Source organism: Gouania willdenowi, chromosome 9, assembly GCF_900634775.1.
Source record: "Gouania willdenowi chromosome 9, fGouWil2.1, whole genome shotgun sequence".
Taxonomy (NCBI): domain Eukaryota; kingdom Metazoa; phylum Chordata; class Actinopteri; order Blenniiformes; family Gobiesocidae; genus Gouania; species Gouania willdenowi.
Genome location: NC_041052.1, coordinates 8,595,427 through 8,621,372, shown reverse-complemented (window position 1 = coordinate 8,621,372; position 25,946 = coordinate 8,595,427). Strand labels below are relative to the sequence as shown.

Below are 25,946 nucleotides of genomic sequence, written 5' to 3'. Positions count from 1 at the left end.
AGGGATTTAGTGGGGTTAGGTAGGGTTAGGGGTTAGGGTTGAGGAAAGTAACGGATTACAAGTACTCACGTTACTGTGATTGAGTTGCTTTTATGGGTACTTGTACTTTTTTGAGTAAATTGTTAAATCAATAGATTTACTTGCACTTATGTACATATTAACAGAAGTAAAGTAATTTGTTACATTTCTACACCCAACCATTACTGAGTAAATTACTATTATTTTGTTTTAAAATGATCAACGGACATTGTAAAACTACAAAAACTGAAATGACCAGACAACAATCAAATGCATCACATCATAGTCGACCAATCAGGTTAAACGTAATGCCAAAACAGCATTAAATGGAGGTTATTTTCTCCATTTTAGAGTTAAAAAATGTAAGTTCCAAATGTGCAAGATTTGGTCTGTGCCTTTTTAAGTTTATACATGAGATGTTTACTTTCTGCATGGAAACTGTTGCAAGATTTATAATTTAACATGGGGGGTGAAAGTAACTAGTAACTTTTACTTTCAGTACTATTCAATTGAGCTACTTTTTACTTGTACTTCAATCAATCAATCAATCTTTTATTTGTATAGCGCCAAATCATAACCAATGGTATCTCAAGACACTTTACAGTAGAGCAGTCTTAAGGATGGACTCTTCATTTTATGGATACACACATATGCATATATACGTATATACACATACATATGTATCCCACACCCAACATGAATTCTTCATGGCGGCAAGGAAAACCTTCTGTTAAGCAGCAGGAACCTTGTGTGGATCCCATTCCTATGATGAACAGCCATCCACGTTATGCTGTGTTGGGTGTGTGCAGAGGAGAGGGTGGAGACAGAGTTGTTGAGACTCCACACTAAGGATCCCTTACTTGAGAATTCTATGTATGACTTACTTGTACTTGTACTTGAGAATAATTTCACTCATGTAGCAGTACTTCTACTTGAGTAGGATATATCAGTACTCTATACACCTCTGGGATAGGGTAATAAAGGGTTAGCGGGTTCCTACAGCCTCAGTCAAATTAAGTTAAAGACTTTTTAATGCCATTTGAAATTGAATTTAAGACCAACTTCAGAGTAAACACAATTGAGGAAAAAAAAAAATGCCACATCAATTACATAGGGTTATGGTCAATTATTTCCAGTGTCTAGCGCAGACGCGCAACTGGCGGCCCCCAAAGTAAACACAAAAATACACAAAAGACAGTAAAATACACCAAAAAAAACCAGACTAAAATAATCAAAATCACCTCAAAATACACAAGGTGACTACAAAATGAGCCACAAATCTATGAAACAACAAAGATTCAGACTTTTTATGGATCCGCGGGAACCCTGGTTAGGGTTAGGGTAATAAACAACACTTAATGACAGCCTTATTCATTCTAATGACAGATCTTAATAATGAGAGCACAATGTCAGCCTTATGTATGAAACGTCAAGTAAAATGTTACCAAGTTTGTCTCATAACCATCAATACAAAGAGAACAAATTGTTTCTTCCTGGATCTGTGGCAGCTATTTTTCCAGGTGTGCAATCAGACTTGTGTTTTTTACCACGTCTTACCTTGCCAGAGTTGTGATGAAGCGTGTCGCTGTAAACAGTCCCCGTCTCCCAGTTTTTAATTTTCATAAAGCGGGGACACTTGGAGGGGCTTCCATTCTGCACCGACTTAACAGGAGACGACCTTCCCTGGACTGTGGGCTGAAAGGAAAGGAAAGGAGCGCACACACCATTTTCAATGTGTCATTATTACAGGCTTTGGTATTGTGTCTGGCTAACAAGGAGCGACTCTTGCAACACTTCTGGAGCTGGATTAGATGTGCACGACTTGGACTCACACTAATGCAAGCTGTGAAATGACACAATGACTGGACATTGATAGAAGAGTTTAAGACCCGAAACAATGAGTAATAGCTCTTCCTCTGTGGTTTGTGGCTCTTTATTCCTGGTAAAAATAAAAAATAAATAATGATAATAATCTTTTGTGAATGTGCTTAAGCCTCATGCTTCCCACAGATCCATTGGCATCGTTCCCACCCACACTCCTGGTTCATTCCACAGTCCAAAATGAAAATACTCAGCCTTTAACTGCCGGTTGATAGGAATCCAACACTTTGTCTGTTTTTTCCTCTATTTGTGCTGGCTATTGACCGATGAATGGCCGCAATTTAACCCAAAGGCCAGATGTAAGTGTCCCTAGATAAAGGCAGCAAGAGACTGGCAATGATCCGCGTAATCAATAGCACATCTCGGAGGCTCTTTCATCATTTCCAACTGCATTGTTAATCACACCGTGGAGCAGCTTCTTAACAACAGTGAAATAATTATCATGCTTTCCTGGGAGATGAGAATGAGCAATGTCACACTGGTCTGAGCGTACATTGTTCTCTGCGTTCCTCACCAGCAGCTGTTGAGGAACGAGGAGCGATGGATTGGATTTAAATTTGTCTTCACAAAAAGTAAAAGGTGATCATCTTTAAAGCAGACAGAATCTATTCCAGACCCATGAACTGCACTTATAATGTACAATAAAAACATCTCTGTGTCAACTAAAAGGAAGCAGTTACTGATGCTGAAGCTCTGCTTGTCACCTTCATAGAATAGAAATGTTTTGAATCATTTTCCACATCTGAAAAGCTACAATTCTGTTACTTCTATTGCCATATTTGCTCAAATACCATCTATAGCAGAGGTGGAAAGCTGTTATTACAGTGAGATCACAAACATGTGACCAGTATCTGATCCGAGCTACATGATCAAAATGCATGTCAGAATTCAAAGATCAATCTGAACATTATTATAAGAAAGAACAAAAAAGGTTTGATTGTTGTTTTGTGATTATGGAGTCATTTTGTGTTTATGTTGTGTGTAGTTTGGTGTTTGTTTTGTGTATTATTCTTGTAATTGGGTTTTTTTAAGTCATTTTGTGTGTTTTTGGTGTCATTTTGTATATTTTCTGTCATTTAGTGTATTTATCTTATTTTGTGTATTTTTCATGTGATTGGGTCATTTTGTGTATTCTGTGATTTAACTTATTTTTTTTAATAACGTGTATTTTGTCGTTTTTTGTTTGTTTTTTTTGAGTCATTTGTTTTTTTAACTGTCATTTTGTGGTCATTAGATGTATTTTTCTGTCATGTAGTGTATTTTTGTTGTGATTTTATGTTTTCCAGTCATTTTGTGTATTGTCTTGTCATTTTGTCTGATTTATGACTCACTTTGTTCGTTTTAGATTTCTTTTTGTGTCTTTTTTTTTCTTTTTTTGGGGGGTAAAACACAACATTGGACTGAGGGCCACATATTGCCTGCAGGCCCCTAGTTGCCCATGTCTGATCGGTGGATCACAACACATATCCCAACACTTAACTAAAAGTACATACTTTTATTGTGATTGGTTTATATATTCGGTGCATAGTAGAATAGACAGAGATAACAATGATGCTAAAAAGCATAAACATACTTCCATCGTGAATAAATTTCACCATCAATCAATCAATCATTGATTCTGAATGTGCGGAATTAGAAACGGATGTGACAGAGGAGCGGATCCATGGTGTCAGAAATGAACATAAACTGAAGCTAATGTGATGAGGATAATTTCATAATGGGTAGTAATCACCAAACTCTTTCTGCCAGATGCAGTTACCCAGTGCAAGTTCCTCATACAGGCATCAATTAGGACTTCTGATGGGAAATTGAGATGATGAGCTCAAGACAGCGGGTAGATGGGAACAAGAAGACGATTAAAGGAGGCTGACAGCTGAAGAGAAATGAGATGTTGTTACTTCAAGTTGTGTCAAGATTGGAAGGATGGATTGATAAAATATGCTTTCAAAAACTGCAAACCGGCGGGGTCTGAAGAACTTTGGCGTTTCTTTTTTGCTTATTTGTGGTAGTTTAGTAGTAAATAACAATATTCAAGGCATCCTTTATGCGAACATTGTTTAATTTCTTTTCTGACATTGGTGTTTTATTAAATGTACTATGCATTCAACTTTTTTTTGTTTGATTAGTAATTTTGTAAACTAGGTATTTGATTTATTTCACAATTTTTGAGATTTGTACAGAGTCTAAAGAAAAAACAATGTCGTTCAAAATTCTACAATTGAAATATTTGTGAAATCATTTTGAAATCTGTTAATAGCTCAAGTGTTCTTACATTTATCAAACTAAAAAACCACATTACTCTCCTCTTTTGTCTGTGAGATTTAAATGACAGAATTTACTTAATCAATCGCACATAATTGAAAATAGTATTGATATAATAAAAGGTGTTACTAAGGGCAGGCAGACATCGCTTATATAATATTCTTTAAAGTGTCCATCAGTTCATGCTACTACTACTAAACCTACGGAACTAAAACTAGGCTATTATCCAATCAGCTTGGTTTACTTGCCAATGAATGCCAATCCTTTTTCTTCTCTTTCTCTACCTGTCTTACATCATACATCCAAACATCAGCCATCTTCATATTCACTTTCACAGCAGCTGATTTTGAAGCCTCTGTGTCTGGCAGCTCCATCTGCAACAGTCTTTGTCCAACACATCACCCATTTCCCTTTTCAAATGTCAAAACCATCCCAATCTGTCCAGCCTGATCTTCTGTCCAAAGTTTTTCCACCTCGGTCGTTCCTGTCTGATGTCTGTCCATCACACCTTACCGTTTTTCCCTCTGCTATCCCTGACTCAACTTCCTGTTTTTTGGACAGTGAAACTTTCTCTAAAACATACAACAAAATAAAAAACCTGTGTTAGATCTCATAATACTTTTCTGAAAACTTTTTTTTGAAACATATTTTAAATTTTCATTATACATGAAATAGTAACACTCTACTTGAAGAATGAGGTGTTAAGTGTCGTTCGCTAAATTGTGACACCATTGGAGCTATGTTGGCATTTTTTGGGGTAGGTGGAGGGATTTAGTGGGGTTCGGTTTAGGGGTTAGGGTTAAGGTTAGGTTTAGGGGTTAGGGTTAAGGTTCGGTTTAGGGGTTAGGGTTAAGGTTAGGTTTAGGGGTTAGGGTTAAGGTTAGGTTTAGGGGTTAGGGTTAAGGTTAGGTTTAGGGGTTAGGGTTAAGGTTAGGTTTAGGGGTTAGGGTTAAGGTTAGGTTTAGGGGTTAGGGTTAGGTAGGTTAGTGAACTGGAGGTAAGGCATGGGCAACAGGACATCTTTACTAGCAAAACAAAAAAAAACTTTTATTTTGTTTAATGTTCTCTTATATCCTTAAAAGGCAAATTGAAACTAAAAGAATAAAAAAGTAAAACTTAAAAAAAAAATGTAAATAGAAAATAAAAGGTTAGACACTACACTCATTTTGAAAGACAGGGCTCAGACAAAGATCTTGGCCCTTGTGGAAAATGTTAAATGCAAACTTCAAGAATTCATAAAAGAAACATGAAAAGTGACATAAAATCCATCCATCCATTTTCAGACCCGCTTGTTCCTGTTTTTCAGGGTCACAACGTGACATAAAACCAATTCATAAAAATAATTAAGAATTCTAAAATAAATATTAAATATTGAAGAACTGAGTAGAGAGGGGGTTTTTAGGGTTAGGGCCAGGGGAAGCAAGGTTATTGTAAAAAATAAGGAAAAAGAAGAGGGGGGAAATAACAAACAACACTTAATGACAGCCTTCATGACACCTTATTCACAGCTAATGACAAGCATCATGTCATAATATTGACAGCATAATGTCAGCTTTATGTATAAAACTTCAAGTAAAGTGTTCCCCATGAAATTATACAAGAGCGGAAGCATTTGCTGGAGCCAAAAGTGAGTAAACTGATCAGCAGACCGATGACGTGTGAAATAATTATAATTCCAATGATTCCGCTTCCATCGTGTTTATTTTTATAAGAAGAATCCAATGACTGACTCAAGTCTGCCAAGACGAAGAGTAAACCATGAGCTATCAAAGTTAGCATCAGTGGCTTGGAAAAGCGCCTGCAGGGGAGCTTCTTTTACCACATGAGTCAGTACACATGCCTATAATGGAAGGATAACAGATCCTCTGATGAGCCTATCTATATCTCCACTCTGAGCTGAGCCACAGCACAACAATGACAGACATATGGCTCTTCACTGAACTACATCATGCACCAATCCAACTGCTGTCAAGTGTATTCTATCTTTATCCCTCCTCCTTCTCCTACAATCTCAGATGTAAATTCCTAATGCCTGTACATTACCACTATGCTTCCCTTCAGGACTGAATCAACTTAAGAAGAGTATAACAGAGAGATGGTTCAGCAGCTGCACACATTCATTAGGAGTCCTTGAATCGTTTCGCCCCATCCGGTTCATTGATAGGGGGAGGGGGTTGGGGGGGCGTCCCACGTCACAAGTGGGCGGATAAAGCAGGACTATGTGGAGATTACGCCTCAGACCTGTGACCAGACCTCTCCATGTGAAAAGCATAAGATGGAATTAATGCCGCACCAGCTTCCCGCCGGAAGGATCTAATGCCTAGGTGATAGGATCATAGGCTAAGGCTTTATTACACGCTGCAAGAAATCAACACAGATGTGCATGCTCATGTCCCTGAAAGCACGGAGTGAGGGACTAGTCTGGATTAATATAGAAAGCTAAAAACAACCACCAGGCAGCGGCTGATGGATTGAAGAGTCGCAATAGTACAAGCATGGTCTCATCAACACTTACACACAGAAGAACAAGTCAAGTATAGTGAGTTATTTGACAGAAAAGCAAAGTTATTGAACCTTGTTTGAAGTTTAGGAGTTGAGCATTTGTCTCTTGTTACCTTGTCAGCCTTGTTGAGCACAATCGGCATGTTTTCCAGCGTTCTGTCCTTATCGGCTGCCAGCTGAGGTGATGTGCCATTTCCCACGCTGAGGTCCCTACAAGTCACAAACACAAGTGTATTTAGTGTATTTTTACGTGATAAAGTAGAACAACTTAAAGTGTATTTAGCATGCTTGGTACATTATTTTGTACCAATATATGCTAAATTGGTAATATTTAGATGCACTTTTTGTATTAAAAGTACATAAAAAAAATGTCTAAAAATGTATATACTGTAACCACTATATTTTTAATAACAAAATATGTCAGGTCAAAAAAGTCTTTATTTTATATTTCATCTTCTGAAAAAAAAAATGCATTTATGTTAAGCGAAGAACTTAGTTAATTTTAGAATCAAGTTATCAATAAAGTAACTAAGTTACTTTTTAAAGGATTACTATGTAATCAGTTGTCAGATAACCATTAACAAGGTACGTGTGGCAACACTGCTTCTGATAGGATGACGATACTCCGGCCAATAGTGGCCAATAGTGATATCAATCTGCTCCAATATCAGCAAGAATCATTAATACTTTTATGACTTTTTTTCATATTGTGGAATCTTAGAAAAGGTTTTCTTAAACATAGAACAATAGTCAGCAACAGAACGTATAAGAAAAACTGATCCATTTATTAATAATCAATGGGTTAGATACATACTAACCTTAAACACAAGAATATTGTACAATTCAATAGAATTAATAAAACAATTAATTAGAAAATTCTGAAAAACAACCTCAATAAATCAAATAAAAACAATATATAAATGCAGGCCGAAATATTCCGCCAATTTTTTAGATTTTCTTTTTCCATTTTTTTTTTTTACTCATATCAGACTGATATCCAATATCATATCGGATCGGGTTACCCTGAGTAGAAACCAACATCATATCCTTTAAAATTTGACTCTTTTAAACTGTAGCAAAATAAAACACACATGTAGCTACATGTGCTATTGTTGCGCTACTGTTGTTTTAACCTGTAAAGTGTCTTTGAGTTTCTTGAAAAGTGCTTTTAAATCAAATGCATTATTATTGTGCGTTCTTCTGCGTTTTTCTTATATATGCAGTAAACTATTTAAAAAGCTGTTAAATCAGTAAATCCTGTGTCTTTGTTTTGCACACCTACAGTATATACTGTAAGGATTTCTCTGTTTAAGGACAAAGAGTCTTCATTAAATTCTTAGTGTAGGTATTTTAAAGAATGAGAGAGAAAAAAACACTTAACACCACATTAAGAAGATAGGCCCAAAATACTCACTGATTACTCTCACTTTAAAATGAACTCAGCAAAAGCATTTATCGATTAATGGTTTATTTTAAACTTGGATCCAAACACACACTGGACAGTTTATTATCACTCTGTCCTTCCAACTCATTTGGAAAATGTTTCCAGTTAAGCTCTTATCACACACTCTGCATATCATCTTATTATTTTTTTAGCAATTCAGAAATCAAGCAACAAAACACAAAGTACTGTTGGATGAAATAAAGTGAACACAAAAACATAATGTCAAAGCGGAAAAAAGTCTAAACTTCTGTTTTTGTTTCATCCCTTCTGTTGTGTTGACACTAAGAACAAATGTGTTTTTAAAACCAGCTCAACATTTCAAAAAACAGTCACATACCAAGATAGGCGTAGACAAATCTGTTCCATAGGGCCCATGAGTCATGATGGGGCCCCAAAGCTGTGTAGTCTACCTTCTCTGAGAAGAATCCCATTTGTCTATCTTCATCCTTAATATGCTTAGTATGAAATATAGGATATCAACACGATCTCACCCAAAATTGTCACCTTGTCATGAAAATAATAGTTTCACTTTTTGTGTGTGCCACCGCGACTTTAAAAAAATTTTGTGCCGTGGACACAACTTAAAGGGCCCATGTTAAGCTAAATAAACTTTTCTGTGCTTTAAACATCATAAAGTGCTATTATGGCTTCATACACATGTCCAAAGTGTTTTTTTCATTGATTCCCTCAATCGTTAGTTAGAGGGTGATTTGCTCCTTTCTTACTGCAGGGTGAGCACAAACACCTCGCTACAATTTGATGACGCGTTCCCACTTTGATGACGAATTTGACGCAGCACTGAGCTGGATAAGCCTCGCCTCCAGGAAGCTCTCCAACGTGATTGACATGTATACAGACACGCCCACAAAGGTGAGCATTTCAGCGTCCTTCGCACAGTGCTATGTATGTATTTTCTACAGTCTATGTATGTACCGGTGAACGCCCCGCCCCCACGCTCTGTCTCGTGTTTATAAAGCAGCATGAGCTCGGCTACGGAGTGGTTGGGAGGAGGGCGGGCCGTCCTCTGGCCCTATGTTACCGTGCGGGGAGGAAGAAGTCAGTGTCCCATCTATAGACACGCCCACTCATGAATATGCATTTGTTTGTGTAGAGTTCCTCAGAACATGACTTTTCAGAGGCTAAAACTCTGGAAAACAGTCAAATTTGGGAAAATAAACCTCAAATACTATGTTTTTGGGGTTCTTAGAACAAATGGAGATGGGTAAAAAAACACCATGACATGGAACCTTTAAACTTAATGAGATTTGATTGGAAGTTATTTTGTGCAATTGTATCTTATTACAACATTTCAGATAAGTTTTGGGTTCAGGCCCAATCATACTCTGGCGTACTGTGAGTAATCAGAGCTTTTACACTCGAGCGCACTGTCGCATAGTACTTTCTTGTAAAATTTTCATGGAATCCTACATTAACCCTAATCCCTCGTTAAATTTAATACTGGTCGATGTGAAAAATACAAGCCGAGCAGTGTTTTGTGTGACACCAAAATTTGAGCTTTGTGCGCACTAGCCTTGCGGATGTCTGCTTTGAGTCCGGATAGACTTCCACAGATCCCATTCTGCGTATGTTCTGTTTATGGTTATGGTAAGGGTCATGTTAATGTTGTGCCGATACCGATACTAGTATCGGGAGGGCATCCGATACGGCACAAAAAGGCTGGCATCGGTATCGGCAATTACTAACTATTAACACGCCAATGAGATTTACAGAATCAAACTCTTCTTCAAAAGCAGCGCCTTGTGTTTTTCTCTCTCCAGACTCTGAGTGCTGCCCTGACTCCTGTTCACAGAAACACGTATGGTTACGTGTTCAGTGCGTGTTCAGGCAAGCTATCGCTATTGGTCCGGAGCATGTTGCCGAAAAACAAACGAACATTCCTACACACAAGAGAAAATGTTGGCAATTTTGAGGACCTGATTTTTGGTGAAGAAAAGGTAATTTTTTTTTAAAACACGGCAGTATGGGCAGTTATTGGCCAATATTATGCAACTGAGTACCGGTATTGGCATCGGGAGAAGATTAAAAAAAAGGGTATCGCAACAACACTAGTTATGGTTAAGGTGATAACTCATTAAAATGCATCGCTTTCCAATCTCCACCAGGAAGCACCATAATATTTAGTGACGCGCAGTACAAACAAAATACGTGTCAGAAATAATGTCCTGCCATGGCATGTGTCACATAAAACATGTGGAAAAACTCATCAAAGTGCATTTTGTGTCAGTGTCACAAACTTTGTGAGACTGGGCTGAGGATGAAGGAATATAATCTGCTTCCATGAGCGGTGGTTGGTGTTTTTTCGAGTCATAATGAAGTCAGAGTCGTTAGACCACAAGATTGACAGGTGTCCACCATTGAGCTGTGTGTAGGTTATTTATTGATTAGAAATCCCTAAATGCAGTATGGCAAAGTAGCAGCCCCAAAATAGCAGTGCAGTGCCCGTAGGAAGTATGTACAGTATATATTTAGCACTGTAATATAGGCTAGCATACATCTGCAGCTTGCTGAGCGAGAGAGAGGGTGTGTTAGAACTACAATTGAACTTTCTTAGGTTGAGTCTTGTTTTTTAGTTTTTTATTTTGCTCTTACATCTCAAAATAATTTCACTAATCAATTGAACTTTATTTGTATAGCGCCAATTCATAACATGTGTCGTCACAAGAAATTTCACAGAAAGAAAGACCAAATTACTTTGGTGCTTTAGACCCACATTACATAAATACATTTTGTCCTGTATGGTTAAATATTAGAATATCAAATTTAATTAAAAGACTGTTATGTGAGGTTGAATTGCTAGCTAAAACATCCAACCCTCCTCTACTCCTTTATCTGGGCTTCGGACTCCGAGTGAACCTATGACATCATCATCAGCAAAGGAACTTGCTTTATTTGAGAAAACCTGTGACATCATCAACATATTTCTCAACATTGAGCTGTTCTGCAAAGCTGTACTTAAGAAATAATTTATTAACGGCATCAAACAAATCCGTCGTGCACACCCTTGAACCAAGCAGCAGCCATGTTGAAACTCTCAGGTCAGTCTGTGCCTGATGTGCTGAGATATTTGAAGAACACACAGACAGACAGATCAAAGGGTGGCTTAGATAAGTGTTTAGATAAGTGTCAGATAAGGCAGAAAGTGTCTTAACACTGAACAGGCTGCCAGTCTATATCATGAGTGCTATTACAAGTGCATAAACACACCCCATAATTACACACACATGCTAAACGGTGAGAGATGTGAATACATGAAGAAAACTTATCCCAGTGTGAGTTCAGGTTCAAATTACTATATTGTGAAATAAAGCATGCACACTTTGCCTCCCACTGTCTTTCGCAGTCATCGCCTCCCCAGCACGTGTCCAAGGCTGAAAACCCTCACAACGGCATCGTATCTGCCTTTCACACCTTCTGTCACACTGTATCTCTCAATTGCAGCAATTTGCAAGAGCATATTCATCCAAGGCGGAGTTCAAGCACGCAGAAACAATGAGAGGAGTTGCACGCATCATTTGTCATTTGTTCTGACTCAGAGCATCATCTGCCTCATGCTGGAATGTGGTGGTGATTTTTTTTACTTCCTTTTGCTGAAAACAACCATCATTGGTATCATATGTTTTTCTATTCCTGGTTAATGTTCTTCCTGTCACATTTGATTGGCAATAGAGAGGAAAATAAACTGCCCTCTGTTCCATTTATTATCATAAGTGACTCTGTGGCAGTGCAGATGTCACTGAGCCTTCAGCCTTCCTGCACTCGTAAATGTTTATAAAGCTCATTATGACCCCTTCAGAAAAATAAAGTGTCTTTGCAGGAATTTTCAGATAATATCTGAAAGTATTTTTAATGTGAATAATTAATAAGAACAAGAGATGAGAAGCCAGTGGGTACGTCGGAAATGAGATATTGATTCAAGAAGGCTGTGGCTTCGATTGACGATACTCTGCACAGGATGGAGATGAGGGGGACGTGCGAGCCATAATTTTTGCAATATTTGGTGAAATTGTTTTTAAATGTACATGATTTATTTAAGAAGGTGAGGAAGTTCAGTGACAAGCAATTTGACAAGATTTATGAAGTGTGCCTTTCTATTGAAATCCCTTAGGCATAGGGTAAACTTTACTTTGCACAATAACACTTTAAGTTGGCTTTTTTGGTGTACAAACATGCAAATATGCTCCATTCTAAAACACAGCTTTAATCATGAAACCTGGGATTGACATTTTTAAGGGAACTCAAAAAGAAAGCTAGATTTTAAAGTCCATGCCTTAAATTATCCCCCCAGCTTAATCCTTAAGTCATTTTTCTTGTCTGATTGACAGACTTGTTATTGACCACATTTTATTTTAATACTGTCATTTAGATGAAAATAACTCACTTGATGATTGTATTACAGGTCAGCATGCTTTCCTAGATAGCTGATGATTGTTCCCATTCAGGAATGGCAAACGTATTACTTACAATGTTTGAATATTTTTTACAATGTGAATATTGCAAAACGAAAACACAAACCTCCACCAAGTGTCAAATCTCCTCTTTGCCAGAAAGTGGCAGTTATCTGGATAAATGATCCTGATCATGGTACCATGATCATTCAGACTTTAAAGATGTGTAAGACATTTGTATCCTCATCAGCAATATAGTTGATCCAAATATATAAGGCATTTTTTTGAAAAATTACAATAAAATACTCATTGTGGATCCGATCTGGATGAATCCGATCTCTGTAGGGTAATTAAGGAATCAACCCGACATAACTGAGTCCAATTTCAGATCTGTCAATTATGAAGCTACAGTAGATATGAATTTTTGAAATCTTGCCAATGAAGGTAATATTTTTAGACTCTAAGTAATTTTTTTTGTAGAATAGTGTCATGTTTAAGGTGAAATGTATGCAACCCGATTTGTTAATAAGAAATGGCACCATTTTTCCTCATACCTACTGTTGCAGACTATTGTTCTCACTTGATCAAGCCTTTTCGAACATCCCACACTACAAAATAAGTAAGAAAAGTGTGTATGACTAGAGCTGATATTGCATTGTATTGATATCTTGATCATATTAGAACCTTCTATAACAGACCTAAAGCTATACCTCGCACATGATAAGTAGCTTCAGAAGCTAAAAGAATGGATGACAGCATGAAACCTAATTTGTAAACTACAGAAGATAAGCATTTGGAAAACAAGCGTTACACTGAGAACACAGATGTACACACAACATCTGGTTTGGTTATTGAATAATCCCGACTGCAATGCCCTTGATTAGTCTTTAGAGTGACTGTATGTCATTATAAGTGATGTTTGCTGGAGACAAGCGTGCAGACAGTAATTACTTGGCGCTGAACACTGAGTCATATTAGGGAAATTAGAGCTTGTCTGTAACAGCTAATGAAACACAGATGCGTCAGGTGGTTTAGAGACTGGGCGTGTGTGGGAGTGAATGGGGGATACTAACAAACCCAGGTCCAGGTGCATGTCCTCGAATCAGTCAAATCCTTTCAATGGCCCCTTCATTTAGATCCTAATTTTAGTTTGGTCCTTGAACTGTAGTCTTCACTGAAATGAAGACAAAGACTTAAACTAAAGGGATCAATAGGGTATTATTACCCAGCCACTAGAATCTTTTTTTTACCTAGTCTGTACATGCTGTTGAAGGTCAACACTTCATTCGAGAGATAGTATGAAATGAGAGGGCAGTGTTATACCTAGGTAAGGGGAAAGGGAACAGGGAAGGACAATGGAGGTCCAGTATTATGCTATTTTTCACCCATCTTCAATTGTTCTAAAAACCCCAAAACGTAGTATTTGAGTTTTTTTTTTTCCTAAACTCACCTGTTTTCCAGAGTTTTGTCCCTCTAAAATGTCACTTTCAGAACGCTTCTCAAAACAGCCGGTTTTGGGGCCCTCATGCATATGCATTAGTGGGCGTGTCTGTAGACGCAGACTCACTGTTGAAGAGGGCTTGGCTTGCTCTAATATTAAATTGCGTCTGTGTTTGGTGTGTGAGATTCAAACAGGTTTTTTTACCATAGCAGTTGTCTTTTGCTATCCACACATTGCACATTACAGTGAAACTCATGGCTATATAAGCAGCTATTGTGATTGTGAGACAGCAGCGGCAGCGGAGTAATCCGTCATCTGAGTCAGCTGTTTCAAACACTCACTGGAGTGTTGAGCTGCTAAGTCACTTTCTTGTCATCCTCACCTTTTCTAACCACAGGAATGGTGCATTTAAGGTGACAGTCCATTGTTTTGTCCAACCGCTGAGTCGCAATGGGTCACAAACATATCAGATCATGTCAAAGGTGATACGAGCTAACATAACGGCTGCTAAAAATGAAACTGATTGTGAGCGCTCGCACTGCAGATTATCTATATGCTGGATAATCTATATACTGAAGGTAAATATCTTAACTGATGATAAAGGGCAGTGGTGGTCTAGTGGTTAAGGGAGCTGGCGTGTAATTGGTGGGTAACTGGTTCGAATCTTTATCGTCCATCACTGTGGGATGTTGAGCAAGGACCTCACATTCTTATAGGGTAGGAGGAGCGAGGATTGTCAGGAGGAGGAGTTTCCGCGTTATGTGTCATAAGGTGAGAAAAATCCAACTTTTTCAACTTTGTTCGTCTGAATAAGACTAAAGGAATGTACTGTATATCACTGTAGCAAAACCATTATAAATGGAATTATTTATAATACCGCTCCTTTAAGTATAATGATGGTGGCCGTGAACAGAGGGAATGAGTGAGTGGTTATACCTACACCTGATATTTGGGATCAACATATCTAAGGTTAAGCCCAGTATGATCTTATCCCACAGCCCAAGACATGCCAGTGCATTCACGGCCGATGGCCTGTAATTTAGACCATTTTATTTTGGTGCTTGAACGGCAGTCTTCACTGAACTGAAGACAAAGACCTTAACTAAAGGGGATCAATAGCGTATTATTACACTTCAGCTTACCCAGCTACTTGAACCTCGACATCTCTCCTGGCAGTCTTCCTCTGGCTTTCACCGTTGATCTCCTTCTTGGTGTTTTTGATAAGGTTTAATACTGGTTCAATCTCTTTCAGCAGATCATTGTTTTCCTCCAGCCCATTGCAGAGGACGGAGCCACGGCTGCCATCCTGACCCTGCATGCCTCCTCTTTGCATGAGGGACTGGGTGATGGAGGGGGAGGACAGGTTTTCGATGGCTCTGAGCTGAGGCTCCTTATTGGTCAGCTGCTGCTGCCCAGGGCTGAAAGCGCACATCGGAGACCATTGATCGTACGACTTTGATTGTGGAAACACTGGACGCGTGACCCTCACTGTGCGCTGGCGACCATCCCCAGAGAGGGTGGTCTCCAGGTGGGTGACGAAACCCTCAGGCCCGCGGAGGATCAGCACAGCGTGGCTCTCAGGGAGCACATTCTTCAGTGTCTCCAGGGCCCGCTCGTAGGACAGGTCCACCAGGGGCTTGTTGTTCACAGCCAGGACGATGTCGCCCACCTGCACCAGGCCACATTCCTCTGCTGCTCCGCCACGAATCAGATCTGACACGATGACAGGTGGCTTGGACACTCTCTGCTTCACCAGAAAGCCCAGACCTCCAACCTTCCTCTTGTAGAGGCGAACTGAGATGATGTTGGGCTGCAGCTGGCACACAGTGGGCTCTGACTCCTGCATGGTTCCTACGTGTGATAGTGTGTGCAAGTGTGCGTGTGTTTCTTTGCCCCAGGGATGTTTCTGAAAAGTAACAAAAGTGGGAGAAACAGAGAAGAAGAATGAAAGTTTGTTAACAGTGAAAAATAGCTTGCAGATTGTTTACCAGGAGTCATTATCCTTATCCGTTTATCCTGCAAAGCATCATATGTCATATCTTTGTAATCATGAGCATCAGAAATACCTTATAGCATGATTTTCAAGTGTCTGAGCGATAACCACAAATAAAATAACAAAATCTTAATAATCACTCGGTCCAACTTCTTTATTTAATGTGAGCTACAAAACAAATCTGAGGAGCCACTTGGGAGCTGAAATCTTCTAGTGTTTTTAAACAGAGGAAGACACTTAGAAGGACAGTATACTGATGACTATATGTAGGATAACAGACTGTTTAGTGCTTTAAATTAGTGTCCATAAATGCTTTAAGAAGCTGGCATTTCATTTGTTTTTTGGTTGTTTTTTTTGTAACTTTAGTTTTCAGTCATTACAAAGCTTCACATTCTATGAGGCTTTAAAGAACAGACACTTTGTTGCGCTGCTTCGATTCATTACAGTTTAAATTTAAAGTACAAATCACATTATCTACGCATCGATCTGTTATGCTCGTCCTGTGGGTTGCGGAAAACATGAGCATCAATCAACAACCCTGGGCTGCTGCTCCATAGCCACCACACCAAAAAAGTTATGTGCACCCCTGTATGTGATGTTTGATGTAGATATGATGTAAAGAAAAGGCAGGGTAGTTTCAAAGCTTTGTAGATTTTAAGCATCTTCAGGTTTCTAAATAGATAAATAAACAGTGTCGTAGAATAAAGACTTGATGTAGATATATGCATCAAGGAAACCTAAAAAATCTTTTTTTTTTTTTACAGTTTTTCAAACACTTAATGGTTCCCACTCAAAAGAAAAATGTGAGGTATAAACAAAACTGCCTTTGTGAAGAAGAAACATGATCCCCCCCCCCCCCGTTTTGTAATAAGCATTATTGAATATTTACCTGTGGCTACAGGTATGTGAAATTCCAATGCCAAAAACAAACACGCTTATAATGTCCTAAAAACACAACAAAAGGTTGTTCTTGTACAGTTTATTGGCAGATGGGTTAGCTTATACCTCAAGTGTTTACGCTAGGATTAAATGATTTCCGTGTTGCTTGTAGAAGAAACGCCAAAGTGTCACGTTGAAGAGTAGGTGTGTGTTTTTTTATATTATGCCACCACACACACATGCCAGATTGGCTCGTGTGTTTGCATAATCACACACTTAACTCATAATATATAGCCTCATACACACACATATATATATATATATATATATATATATGGCTTCCTTTGAGCTCTGATTTCCAAAGGTAAAAGTAATAGATTTGACCAGTTGCATTGACAACTGGTCAAAAATAAATACAAACTTAATGTCTCGTGTACTTGTCTTTTATTTTGAAAGAAACTTTCCTTTTGACATGCATGCTGTGAAATGCACGTTACAGGAAAATGTATAGATCCATGCTAATGTGTGTGTTTTCACCAGCTATTTTTGATTAAAATGTGGGTCCTACAGTGAGACCAGTTGAGAACCCCTGATCTATACATCTTTGCTGATTTCCACCATGGTTTATTTTTACTGTCTTAATAAACTTCACAAACACATGGAAATAATCACGTTACATTAATTCAAGGGAACCGTGGCAAGATTTATTACCAGAAATAAACATGAGGGGAAGTAAGTAACTAGTAACTTTTACTTTGAGTACTATTTAATTGAACTACTTTTTTTTTTACTTGTATTTGAGTATTTTATGTATGATTGACTTGTATTTGAGCACAAATTTCAGTCAAGTAACACTACTTCCTCTTGAGTAGGATATATCAGTACTCTTTACATCACATCCGATTCGACCCTGCTTAATTTGAGCAACTTTACTCTCTTCTTCTTTAAGTTACAGGGGGGTGCTGAACATTTTAAGCTGCACGTTGGATTTATTTTTGGCAGGTCATAACAGAGCTTATGTTACAGAAATGAGAAATAATGATAATAAAAACACTTAGATTGGTGCATTTGTTTTCATTCCTTATTTGTGAAGCGAACTTCGAGACATTCTATATAAATGTTTTTATTAGTAGTATTATTATTGTTTTTTTTTTTTTTGCTGCCCTCCTTGGAAAGAATCTCATACTCCGTCAATGCTTATACTGTCTTAATAAACTTCACAAAAAACATTCAGGATCATCACGTAACATTACCCGTGTTGGTTTTCTTTCTTTATTTGTGGGTTTTTGTGTTGTTGGGTTTTTTTGTTTTTCTTCTTCAAATGACGCAAAGCCTCTTGTTGCCATCTCTGTGCGTCTGGACGCGTGGGTAGCGTTGCAGTGAAAGAAAAGCCACGTCCCAACAAAAAAACAAAAAAAGCAAGACGCGTGGAGCCGCTCGGTGCGCGTTTCAGCACCAAGGTCAGCGCTCCGCTTCCCTGTGGCTCACCCCGGTGTAACCGAGCCGAGGGAAACGCACATGAAACACTCCAATGAGAGCGGAATTAAACATAGTTCTCTAGATAGATGTAAATCGCTGTCACTGCTTGAATAATTGATGCATTTAAATCTATTAAACTCCAACATTCTAACCATTAACCCGTCCGTTACCGTTCACCTGATACTTTGCATATCAACAGGATCACTATTGGCTCAACTCTCCTGGAGCGCAGGAATAACTTCCTTTAATCTTTAGCCAGTGTAGCTGCACCCCGCACAGATAAGAAATGACCACTAGAAACTGTTGGAGATGTGCTCTGAATATGATGGTTTCATTTTTGAAGTACGGTGTCAGGCTTAGGAGTGATCGTTTCATTCATTTATGTATTTATTTTTTTAAATCATGAAGCCACGTCCTATAAACTTGCAATTCCTAGAGAGAAAACACGTGGCTATTTGCATTGTATCTGATTGTAAGATTAGACTACTACAAAAACAAATAAGAGTGAGGCTTTTGTGAAGTTTCTGAAAGCGATTGTACACCAAAAAAATTAAAAAAAAATAAAATCCATGAAGCCTTTCTTATTCCTAAAAAGAATCCAAAGGTTGTGCTTCGTATCAATGTCAGGGATTTCTCAACAGCCTGTCAATATGAACTATTGGTGCTCTTTAACACTTGTAATATTAACACCTCCGCCTGGGTGTTTGCTTATTTTTATCTATAAAATGGTCAGTTTATGTCCTATGAGGAAGTGCTTTTACCCTTTTTTCATAATAGTTTTTTTTATTTTATATACAATTTAGTACATGTTCTACCAGTGCAATATCAGCAACAACTCCCTCTATACTGAAAACTATTTTATTTTATTTTGTTAAGATCTTCAAATTACTATGATATTTCAGTTAACAAGCAGCAAACATTGGGTTTGTCACTTTAATAATGACCCAGCCCTTAAAAAAAAACAGTTTCGAGGGTATTTACTGTACATCTATTTAGATTAATGCAAAAATATAAAAACCTGCAGATCCTGCAAATCTTATTGGCATTCGATCAGTGAGAATTGATGCAAAAGTATCCTGTTTGCAGCTATAGAAGAAAGTAGCGCACACACTCACGCACAAGGACACACGAAGACCCAAATATTATGATGGAATGAAAAAAAGAAAACACTTCTAAATAAAGCTTTACAAGGTGCCAAAACTGTGATAGCATAAGTTTCCTGTGGTGAGGTGGAGGAGATGCACAAAAGTGTTTAGATTTAAATCCTCTCCTCTACACAGTGGATTGATGAAAACACTTGTAACATGTTCTCACCCACACAATCCAGTGCGTATTCCTCACAGCAACAAGTTTACGCAACGATCAGATGAAATAACGAGTACTATTTAACATCAAAACTAATGTCACAAATAACACACATGTTGTATTTAATGAGACTGTGTCGATAAAAGGGTCTTTTGCACATTGGAGAATAGAAGGGGGAGCGCGTCATTAGCAGTAACGGAATGCGCAGCCTGCCCTGAATCCCCCAAATGGCGACAAAACAAAGTATTATAACGACTCACCCCTGAGAACGAGGTGGAGAACTTGGGTTCAAACTCCCGCCCTTGTTCCTCAGAAGTGATCTCACGCCTTTTGCATCCCAAGCTCAAAGAAAGAAAGAAATAAAGAAGCCACCGTTTCCACGTCGCTGTGCCTCTGCCTCTCTACTGACGAGGCATGCTTGTGCCTCTGAGCGCGCACTGGGGCGCTTTATGAACACTGCTTAGTGGTGGTGGTGGTGGTGGATGGGGAGGGGGTGCGTGTGACGAGCCGTACACGGGCATTCAAATCAAGTGGAGGTGGGATCACTTACCTCGACTGTCGTCATCGCTCGGTCGAGGAGGAGATGCAACCACCAACTCTCCTCTCTCCATTCCTGGTTTGTTACAGAAACTACAGCAGGCCTTAAAGGAAAAGGTGAGCAGTGCAGGTATAATATAAGCATTATGACACCCTGATTTAAAGATATAGGGCAGAAGAATTGGAATAGCTCTAATTTGTAATCACAAAAGGTGTGACAAACTATTTATTATAATGTCAGTTATACATTTTCAATGTAATTCAATTCTCCATGCTCCTTGGTGAATGTTTACAACTACACATTTATTTTTAATGGTATGGATTAAGTTCATATTTGTAATATTTAAGGGTTCAAAACCTTGAGACTCTTTGGATGTATTATTTATTAAAATTAAAACTAAATGTTAAATAAAGATTTATTTATTTATTTATACCCAAGGAAAAGGTGTGCAGTGGCATCTCAATGAGACCTTCTTGATTTAAAGGTATTGGCACAGCCCTGATTTTAATGGAATCACACAAGGTGTAACTATTATATTTTCAGTAATAATGCCTTATTTCAGCTCTCCATGTATGGGTACCAAAAGTAAAAACTTGATCACCGTTTCATAGTCAACATAGATTGAACATTTAACTCACTATTCTCCCATTTAGCACATTTTTTTTTTTTCATTTGAGACAAATTCATGCAAAGCAGCATGTTCTATGTTAGTGTTTCTCAAATGGGGGTACGTGTACCCCTCGGGGGTACTTGAGAGACAGAGTGGAAAATTAACAAATGTGCAGTTCCGTCACTGTCGTACCTTTTCTACATAAGTGTAATGTGCCTTTGTCGAGTGGTCTAAGCGCTAGACTTGAAGAGGTTTCCTTCCGTTGATTTGGGTTCGACTCCCACTACTGACATTTTTTTTTTTTTTTCATTTTAACATATTTAACACAGCAAATTCCACCTTTAAAAATACAAACACAAAAAAAGAAACATTTTAGGGTATTTCCTGGGTTAAGGTTAGAGATAGGGATAGGGTTAGGGTTAAGGTTAGGGCTAAAATAAAACTGACAGCTAGAAGGACATGGGTCCGGCAGTGACAGAACTATCGGCATTCGGCTTTCTGCACGTGGACGCATGTGCACAGGAAGTGCCGGAACTATAGTCAGGATTGTCTGAGGTCCGGGTCCGGACCAAAGGCAACAGCCTTAAAGGTGCAGTCCGCAACTCTCAGAATGTGTGTTATTCATTCCATCATTATGCTATATATATACTGTATACAAAATGTTGTAGTTGGACAAAGGGGGTACTTGAATTCTGAAATAAGAGAAAGGGGGTACTTGAGATAAAAAAGTTTGAGAACCACTGTTCTATATCATTGTTAAAAATGTGTAAACCTGAAAAATATATCTAAATGTAAAATTTAAATCTAAATGTAAAATTTAAATCTAAATGTAAAATTTTAATCTGAATGTAAAAGTTAAATCTAAATGTTAAATGTAAACCAATGTCATCGACAGGCACGGACCTGCTGCCCACTCTGTATAATTTCTAAACATCTAGCTTTACACTTAGCATTTAGATATATCATTTACATTTAAATTTAACATTTAAATAGTTTTAGAAGTTTTGTCAGTAGCGCAATGGCAAAAATCTCAAAAATATCTGCATGAAATGTGTTTCAGTGATGACCACATGTTGATATTCTACTTGGTCACTCTCTCACTTAAAATGTGTTCAGAACTTTCAAAGATGGTGAATCAACTGCTTTTGTTGTTGATTTTTTAGCAATAAATGTTTATTTAACTTTATACACATTATACCTTTTGTTTGAATGTTGCATTATTAATGTAAAGTAGGGATCCATAATAGACAAAGTTTCTCCTGCCACTTTTTCCTTCAAAGTGTGGATATCAATCAATCAATCAGCCTTTATTTATTTAGAACTTTTCATAAAATGATGTGCACAAGCAGTCAAGGCGGTTTTTCAAAATAAAATAGTACCCGAAAGTATTTTTCTCACCAAATGTCCCACAGACCAGAACAGAACACCATTATTATTGAGGGTCATGGTCATTGACCTGCCTTGTGTATGAAATGTACAAACAAATGAATTGCCCTTGTATTCATCTTAGTGCTTTTTTAAAAAAAAGTGATTTTCAAATTGTAAGGAGTCATCTGCAAATTACAGCAAATGTGTCATGGCAACAATCTGTGAGGAAACTGAGGAATCACAATATGCATAACATACCTCTACAGTACACACATCCCAGGCACAGAGAAATTATTTTCCTTTATTGTTGTTGTTAGGGTATCAAGGGGAAAAACATATTTCAGTAAGTTTTTTATGAAATGTAATTAAAATGAAAATATTGCATTCATTTGGAGAAATAAAGTGTTGAATGTTGAAAATCTACCTTTTTGTCTTCTTTTTCTACTTGTCTGCACATGCTGTCGAAGGTCAACACTAAAAATACAATCTTTTAAAGACAGCAATGCATGTTTTGTTATTGCAATTAAATAAATGAATTTATTTTATTGCATATTTGTGACTATCACCAGCCCTCCCTAAGGAAGGGTAAGAAACACTATTAAAGGGAGAATATGAAAAGAGAGAGCAGTGTTACACCTGGGTGAGGGGGAAGGGAACAGGGAAGAGGGAGTCAGGGTAGGAAATGGAAGGGATGGGGAAGCGTTGACTGTTTTAAAGTGAGAGTGAGATGTGAAGTTGTAGTTGTGCATATTGTGTTTATTGTGTTGTGTAATCTGTTCAGCCGGTCTGGTGACACGTGTGGAGAAATTGAAGGTGGTGACTGTTTGTACCCAGTTTACTCCACTCATTATTTGCATGTTAATGGGTTGAAATTGTTTCCCCTCCTTGTATTTTCTCTGTTATCATTCTGATGTATCTACCACACAGACGGTAAACTGTAAAGAAATATTGGTGCCTACTTTTTGCATAAACTTGTAAACCTGCATCGTCATAACTTGATGAATATCTATTGCTAATTGTAGGCTAACGGGAAAATTCACATCTTGAGGTAGTAAAACCGTTACGAGGCAATTTAAAAGATTTCAATGTTAAAGTGTTCTAAATTTAGTCATCATTAACTATTGTCTAGTTTTAGTCAACTAAATGTCACTTAAATTTTAGTCGAATAAATCTGTTACAGATATAGGAAAATTTTAGTTTCAGCCCATGTGATGAAATTATAATTTTGTTTTTATTTGTTGATGAAAATGTCAATATATTTGGATATACGTTTTGTTAACATGCATTCTGAAGATTGTCACAACAAACATTTGTAGTCGACAAAATTAAAAACACTGCCTTTAGTTTGTTTTGAATAGCATGCTACAAAAACAGGTCCCATACAAAATATGTTTTCTATATTTCTGAGAGTGCTCTGGTCTGTTTGAGCTATTTTGTGCATGTGTAAACAGTAGACTCGTGTGTACATTGTTGGAATCACACATCAGTATTTGAAAAATGTAAGTAGTTTGTAACATACATCCTTGCTGTACGTCTACTTTTTGCTGGATCAATGGTAATGTTTGGCAAATACAATCTACAAACTGACTTCTGTTCAGGCTGCTACGTCCATGCCTGGCTCATGACCCTCTCAGAAAGCTTGTTGTGGTAACCTTTAGAAGAGGTGATGATCCAAAGAGAACACACAAAAATGTAAGTGCTTCAACAGATGACCTCAATTAATCCAAGGTGTGTTTTGAATAAGTTGCGACATGGCATACAACATAGTTAAACCTAAAGGTGAATAAAGGAAAAAAATAAAGATTTGGCCAAGTACCCATTGGTGTTTTTGTCAGTTAAGTGCTTTGAATGTTAGAATCACCTCTTTTTCCTGAATAACCCTCTCAGATACAAGGAGTGACCTCAACTTCCTTCTAATTATTTTACACTTTCATCAAAATCCTGCTATCATACCAGCTCTAAAATGTTTGTATGTAGTGTAATGTTTGTAATCATGAATACATGTAAATGCTTGTAGATTTTACATTGCTTTGGTTAAGACGAAGGAGTCGCTACAAACTTACTGTATTCTGGTTCTCCTCCAGTTTTTTGGTGGTTTTTCACTGTCAAGTTGATCCTAATCTTGCCCTGTTCTTGACTTGAAAATAACGTCTCTTTATTGGACTTCACTCAAAGAAGCAGACCTTCAATCACGTCTTTCTGTTTACTGAAAGCATTGTTTGTAGGTAGGTACATCAGCTTAGGTGAAAAACCAGCTTTCCATAAAAGTTCATCCACCAATTGATGGGAAAGAACTCTTTCCACTGTAGCCTGATAAGAAACCACTGGTATTTCCCCAGTTCAAACACACAGTGACAGTTTAATGTCAATAAAATAACAAGGTGTGCACACTTTCACAAGTTATTGACATGAAATGTATGACAAGAATTTTTAAGTATCGTCAGACAAGGAACAACATCTAAGGAATTACCCTCAACCCTGCATCCAACGGACACTGTTTGTGGTGCAGCAGATGATAATAAGCTAACTTTAAAAGATAGAGCCAATAACGGTGATGATGTCACAACCTCTTGGTACTAAGATTGCTATAGGTTCAAGTCCCTATATCCGGATGACAGGAGAATTTTTCAAAGGTGACATTATTTCTCAAAGGATTTTTTTTTTTTTTTTTTAAATTTGATTGAATCATTTTACACTCTTCATTTCACAACTTTAAAGTCCTGCTGGCGTTTTAATCGAGTCGACTCATTTTGAACTCCTGAGCACAAGGCGAACACAAGGTGAAACCAAATGATTGCAATTATTTGTAATCAGTCATAATTAAGTGTGCTGTGATACTCAACCAGTATTCATCCGGACTTCAGTTAAGTGCTGGTTTTTTTTACACTTACTTTTAACAGCGCTGGGTTTTTTTTTAAGGGTGTTTTATGTCCCTTTGTTGAGAACAAACAACAGATTAAACAACAAGTGATCAATTTTCATCATTCACCATTTTAGTCTGTGGACATATGGGAAAAAACATTGATCCGGGTATAGGAAACATCTGCTTCCCATTGTGTTGAATATAATTATATATACAGTATTTATTTATTTTCATTGCCATAAGATTTTAGTTTGTTTGTTGCTTTTCCAACCAATTTTATCAGTTTATTGAGAGCAGCTCTCAGCAAAATGTTCTTTACCCAATAAAACCCAGCGAGAGAGAGAGAGAGAGGTATAAATTTTTATTCACCCACAATGGTTTTGAGTGAATAATAAATTATACAAATAATATAACCATCCACATGTTCTCTGATAAAGTCCATTAAGCCACCCATTACTGGGTCCAAGGGCAAAAAGGATGTTTACTCATGGTGATTTTATGTTGTCCGCATCGGCAGCTTTTACTTTTATGTCCACTGATTAGCATTTACCCCTGTGAAGTCTCAAATTACTGATTGTATCCAGCAGGGAGGCTCATGAGCCAAACCTCCCCTCCAGCACACACGTTTTCTGTGATATTTGTGCGTCTTTCGGGATCTCTTGCGTAAGTGAACAATGTGAAAATTGTGTTGTAATCTATTTGGAACTCAACTGGGAAATAATAGAGTAATTAAAAGGTTGAACGAACCTACAATCGCTGACATTTTACTGACATTCGTAAAATGCAGAAAAGCTAGACTATACAAATGGGCAACTTTTATCACAGCGGGGGGCCACACAAATAATATTGCCTGATCCAAGGGTCACATTATCAACATTCATGTCAACATTTAGAATAGTGACTAATTGTGGGTTTATTTGTGAGACATTTTGTATTTTTCTCTTATTTGGTGTGCTT

General features: G+C 37.7%; 1 protein-coding gene across 2 annotated transcripts in view; it reads right to left on the bottom strand.

Moving 5' to 3' along the window:
• nos1 (nitric oxide synthase 1 (neuronal)) overlaps positions 1 to 20,025 on the bottom strand; it is an 80,575-nt gene extending 60,550 nt beyond the window's left edge. For both annotated transcript variants that reach the window (XM_028457171.1, XM_028457172.1), the window contains exons 1-4: positions 19,871 to 20,025; positions 15,097 to 15,860; positions 6,777 to 6,873; positions 1,576 to 1,713 (exon numbers count right to left, since the gene is read on the bottom strand). In XM_028457171.1, the coding sequence (XP_028312972.1) occupies positions 1,576 to 1,713; positions 6,777 to 6,873; positions 15,097 to 15,800 (939 nt within the window). In that variant the 5' untranslated portion in view covers positions 15,801 to 15,860; positions 19,871 to 20,025. The remainder of the gene's footprint in view (positions 1 to 1,575; positions 1,714 to 6,776; positions 6,874 to 15,096; positions 15,861 to 19,870) is intronic.
• Between the last annotated feature and the right edge of the window lie 5,921 nt (positions 20,026 to 25,946).